This window comes from Tupaia chinensis, unplaced genomic scaffold (genome assembly GCF_000334495.1).
Source record: "Tupaia chinensis unplaced genomic scaffold, TupChi_1.0 Scaffold000354_1, whole genome shotgun sequence".
Taxonomy (NCBI): Eukaryota; Metazoa; Chordata; class Mammalia; order Scandentia; family Tupaiidae; genus Tupaia; species Tupaia belangeri.
This window is the reverse complement of record NW_006159849.1, coordinates 3246510-3252509: the sequence shown is the minus strand read 5'-3', so window position 1 is coordinate 3252509 and position 6000 is coordinate 3246510. Positions and strand designations below refer to the sequence as shown.

Sequence of the window (6000 nt, the reverse complement as noted above, 5' to 3'; positions counted from 1 at the left end):
GGGGGGGGGGGATGGCCATGCCACAATCCCTTCTCCTCCATTTTCCTCTCGGGATATTGGGCACGCACGCACACGTACCCAGCGTGAGTTTAAGCCACTGGGTCTGGGACTCAAACCACGGTCGACTACATGGGAGTCCAGCGACATAGCCATTACACTAACTGCTGGTCCCATAATCCAAAGCAGTTCTGAGAATTCCATAATTTGTTACAGAAAGTTAGCTGCCTCCTCAATGCTCTTATACCAACTTTTCTAATGCCCAGCTGTATAGAAGCCCTTAAGATATATACATGTGTGTGTATATACACACACACACACACACACACACACACACACACACAGAGGCACGGGAACCAGCAGTTGGCATAATGGCTATGTCGCTGGACTCCCATGTAGTCGACTGTGGTTTGAGTTCCGGATCTAGTGGCTTAAACTCATGCCGGGCATGTGTGCATGCATGCCCAAGATCCTGAGAGGAGAAGGGATTGTGGCAGGGTCATCACCACTGTGGGGTGATTACTCGCTTTGTGTCTCTCTCTGTCTTTCTGGCAAGCACATGTGCCCTACAGCAAAAAGCCTCTTGACAAAAACAAACAAACAAAAGATATATATAAATACAGGCAAGTATATAATCACGCAGCTTCAATTTTATGTTTTTTGAATTAGTATTTGCTATATGAAGTATGCATCAGAAGCTAGTAGTTCTCATTGGATTTTTTAAAGAAAATAAATAGTTCATCACTAATTTTAGTTTATCAGAAAGTTAGAAATTTACTGGTGGACTAAGTTGTCAGTTAAAATATAATAAAATCCAACTCAAAATTAAAATTGCATTTACTATATCATATTCCAGTTACAGCATTCCACAGTAATACTATGTAGAACTATTTAATATTTAAAAACATACAATTATTATTTTGAGGCAATTAATATCCCAGAAAAAAATTTTCTGCAGCTCCTAAATTCATTAGAAAAACTGTTACTGCCAAAGAACCATAAAACTGAACTTGAATTTTTCACAAATACACTAAAAATGTATTCTAAGAAAATAAAAAGACAAATTTTAAGTTATGTTATGTTTTTGGTGGTAATAAAAACCAATACAATGTTTCTGAAGTGCAATCTGGTACTATTTACCTAGAACCTAAAATCTCATATTATGTAAGAAGGCAGTATCTCCCATGTTAAATAACATAATTAGATACCTTTATTTAAAAAGCTTGTAAATACCTGGTCTTCAAATAATATCTAATAAGAATGGAGAACTGTCACAATACAACATTAAAGGAACAAAAGAAAAGAATACACGTGGTTAAAAAAAAAAAATCCCATTTCTGTCTAATACATGAACATGCATGCATTTAGGGCCACGCATTGGCACAGCACTAATGCAACTAGACCCAGATGGGAAGATGCTACGTCCATACCCTAGGATGTCACCTTGCATGGCAGTCATGTAAGTGTATATCCATGATCCAGGATGGCTGAGATGGGGACTAAATTGCAGTGTGTGGACCCTGCTGAGGGTGCTACTATTTCTATATTGGAAGAAATGAATAAACTTACAAAAAAAAAAAGGAGTGGATACACATAGGTGGAATGGGGTACAGAGTACCACAGCATGGTAGGATAAAGAAAGTTGGGTGTCAATTCAACATGGACTTCAAAATAACCAGACTTTGAATGTGCACAACATAAAGTAATGACACACATTGGCAATACCTAGGTTTACTGCCGATGTGACCATCATGCATTGCATACATGCTTTGCAAAACCATACCGTACCTTGCAAAAATGTTCAACTATTATATGGAAACTAGAAACTACAGGGCCAGCATTACATAGTGGGTAAGGCAGTTGGAATCCATATGGCAGACTGTGTATTTCAAGTCCCTGACCCGGTGTCTTGGAAAAACAAGGTGGGTGCACATACGTGAATGTTCAAAACCCCAAAAGTAGGGAGACATGGAGGAGATGGGATTGTGGCATGACCATGCCCCATGGTGGTGGTCTTTCTCATCCCCCAACCATGCCCACGAGCATACACACAGTTGGGCAAATTGTAAAACAAACAATCAAAAACCCAGGAAGAAACCACAATGGAGGTACCTTAGAAAGAAATACATCAAGCAAATAATGAGTCATTTCTGGAATTTTTCAAATGTTCTATAATAGACAAACATATTTTAGTATTAAAATAATTTAAAAATAATGCAGCTTTATTATACTTACGTTAGCCACCTTTTCTACATAAGTCTTCATTGTTTTCACAATTACTTTCCTGTCCTTAAAAGAAAAAATTGCTTCAATGAACTTTTAGTAACAGTTTAAGAGTATTTCACTGTTGAAAATTTAACAGACTCCCAAGCAGTGGCCCAGTGGGTAAGGCAGGTATATCCCACATGGCAGCACAATTAAAGTCCCAGACCAGCATCTTAAAAAACATGCCAGGTGTGTGTGTGTGTGTGTGTGTGTGCACGTGTGCACAACATAAAGTAACGATAGTATTGGCCTGCGTGCCAGGCCAATACCCAAATGAGAATAAATGAGAATAGAGAAGAATCTGTAGCATGACCATCCCCCTCACAGGGGTGTTTTCTCACTTTCTCTCTCCCTCCCTTTCCCTCCTTCCCTCCCTCTCTCTCTCTCTCTCACAGGCACACATGCACACCAGCAAAAAAAACTGACATAAGTTTTCATCTGAGTGGCATACTCTTTTTTTAATTTTTTTTTCTTTTTTTGGAGAGGTTTTTGCTATAGGGCATGTGCGCTCGCCAAACAGACAGAGACAGAGGCAGAAAGAGAGAAATCACCCCCCAGGGGGGATGGCCACACCGCAATCCCTTCTCCTCCATTCTCCTCTCGGGATCTTGGGCACGCACGCACACGCGACCGGCCTGAGTTTAAGCCGAGTCGGGGGACTCAAACCGCGGTCGACTACGTGGGAGTCCAGCGACATAGCCATTACGCTAACTGCTGGTCCCGTGAGTGCCATACTCTTCACTGATGATACTAAAAGTCATGCAGGTAGAACAAGAAAACTGCCACAGATTATAAGAAGCCCTCTCAGAGCTATTATAATCTCACACTCATATGTGACAACTCATTGAAAGGTAAGGATGGAACCATAAAAGTCCAAGCTGCAAGTGAAACTACCTTTCAGTGAGACCTGAGAGATCCCCCATGTGATGTCTGAACTGCCTTCAAAAAAAAAAAAAAAGTCTAGCATACAGACAGTATGAAAAAATTAAATCTGTGTTAATAAAAAATGTAGATGCAGTATAACCATCTCTTGAAGGGAAAATAATACTGATCAAGGAACTGGTTTTTTTTCTGTTAAACCTCTTTGATTAATATGGATCTTTACCTTTGTCTTTAAAGTACTTAACCCCACAAGAGCAGACCTGCAGCTGTTCACTGTGTCTTCTGCCTCCTCTCCCAGTATGATCATTAAATAGGTGATGTGAGAGTCTGACAGGTACCAAAACCTCTGTAAACTAAAGCTTAAGATAAATAATCATGTTGACCTGAGTGAGAGATCCCGTTCCATCCTTTAATGAAACCTCAGGGTTTTTTGTTTTTTACTAAAGCAGAAAAAACACTAGCCATAAAGAAAATGGCTAATTCCTGTGAGGCCCTGAAACAGGATTTTGATAGGGTAATGTTATTTACCCACAACAGGACAAAGGCCAAAGGGCAATTTACATTTTAAAGGCAGGCAAGTCAAGCTTGCAAATTATAGTCAGGGCTGTGACTGACACACTGTTTACCTGCAAGTGCTGGCTGTCTTACCTTGGGCGTACCATGCCACAGGCAGTGCATGGCCACTCTGGCGCCATCGTGTGTATGTGCCAGGTATATCACTGCTTCACGGATGGCTTCAATCAGTTCCTAGGGAATAAATGCTATCAGTACTTTAGTTTGTCTTTTTCATCCCCCCCCCCTTTCCGGGGTTTTATCTGTCTAAAGGGCACAGAAAAATGAGAGGAAGAGAGCACAGGTAGCAAACGATTTCATCTTTAATTCTGTAGATAACCAAACAGCAACCAAACCTAGAAACGTTCTTTTCCATTAAAAGCAGCAAATGCTGTTGCCAAGCAATTCCTATAAACAAAATATCTAACTTTTAAAAATGTCTATTAAGAACAAAGGTCACAGGCCATATGTATAATAGAACATTCTAAATCATTTCCCAAGAAAAAGAAGTCTATGAGGTGGTAAGAAAAGGACATGCTTTTCTATAGAAAATGAATAAACAGAGAAAACATTTTTGACTAAAGGTTCGTAGATTTTAGGCTGCCACTGGATTATCTCCACAAAACATATTAATCCTTCACCATAAACACACTTTAAGTAACACTATGCTAGGAAAGACGAATTTCTGTATTAAAATTTAAAGTAGGCCCTCAGCTACATTCTTCAGTAAAAAAATCATTTTTCTATGTTCATAACTTATACATCTCTATCTATTTATTTAAGGTCTTATTTATTCCATGAGAGAAAAAGAGAGAAAGCACCACCAACAGGGTCCTGATGCCACGATCGGCCCCAGCCTCAGCCAGCCACAGATCGTGGTCACAGGCCTCCCCAGGGTACTCAGAGAAGTCTCTGGACATGAACCAAGAACCTTCCTGTATGGGTCAGCTTCATAGAGCATCAGATTTGCTGCCCCCCCACCACTACCACCTAGCCCCAGTCTTATTTATATTTTTGAAGTCTATACATACAGGGCATAAATGAGTTCTTGTAGCTAATAGCTGCAGGCCCCCATTTTAGTGTATTCCAAATTTAAAAGATCATGTTTCATAAATAAGTACAAAGCTTCATGCCAGGAAAAAGGAAGGTAGGTGCCCAGTTTCATCAATTAGGAACAAGCAATGTCACCTTCAAGTATTTCGCAATCCCTTCTCAAGATGTACCTTAAGAACACAGCTTTCAGTTAACCTATCCAACTGATGAATCTCGCCCAAACTATCCAGCTGAAAAGTTATGCCCTTGTTCCAGTAACATTTCCATTAGCCCCAAGGCTTTTTTTTTAAGTGTCTGTTTTGAAAATGCCCCTGATACCAGAAAAGAACATTTGTTTCATTACTTGTTTTCACTAAGTTACAGATGATCTTTTACTGTTACAAAGCACATTCAACACTGAAAAGATAAGCTCTTTCCATCACTGAATACATGCAAATGATCATGTTGTCAGTTCTGAATATACAGTCCTGCCTCAATAAATCCCTGATGGTGAGATCCTACCTTCTGCAGAAATGGAGAAATCTCCCATACAGAAGATGCTGCTACAGCCACTAACTTACAGCTTAGCTACGTGGCTACTCTTGAGAAATTATTTTGTATGTCCATTTTGAGAGGATCACGGTTTCTGTGAATATAGTCTGGTACTTATTCAAACAAGTTGGTGTCATTATTTTAGTTACCTCTTACGATTAGAAAATGAGGACAAAGAAACAGTGAGCTCACTGTATGATGAGGCAAGTAAAGTTCAGGGAACCACACAGTGAATTCTCATTTATATTCCCATCATTGACTGGAATGGCAGCACAATTTACCTCCATTCTCTGTTCTTTCTGCTGTTACAGAAGGCCCAGGCATTCATGGTCCATTTAGCTTTACAAAAGTATCCTTCCCTCATCTTCTAACGTCAAGGTAACTTTTTTTTCATATTGGCACAGTTAAATTTACAACTACCTGAATGCTGAATATTCCTCCATGTCTTAATTTTCAGATTAGGTTAGCTAGAGGACACTCTGAATTACAATATAAGAATTCAGAGGAATTAATAAAACTAAGAGGAGGTCCCAGGTGATGATGGCAGCAGTAACCCAACAGGACCAACATGGGAAGGTCCTGGTTCTGGTCCTGTGACCTCCTTATACATGCCAGGGACACATGAGAATGCCATGATGTGAGCTGGTTAAGTCTAGGGGGTAGGATCACAGTGTGAAGACTGCTGGGGGCTTGTTTTTCCCACTCTCCCACAGAAAAGAG

General features: G+C 40.0%; 1 protein-coding gene across 3 annotated transcripts in view; it reads right to left on the bottom strand.

The window, feature by feature from the left end:
- Window positions 1–6000, bottom strand: part of PUM3 (pumilio RNA binding family member 3) — a 49229-nt gene that overhangs the window by 21870 nt on the left and 21359 nt on the right. For all 3 annotated transcript variants that reach the window (XM_027773425.1, XM_014589329.2, XM_014589330.2), the window contains exons 11-12: window positions 3793–3891; window positions 2233–2286 (exon numbers count right to left, since the gene is read on the bottom strand). In XM_027773425.1, coding sequence (XP_027629226.1) covers window positions 2233–2286; window positions 3793–3891 — 153 coding nt within the window. The remainder of the gene's footprint in view (window positions 1–2232; window positions 2287–3792; window positions 3892–6000) is intronic.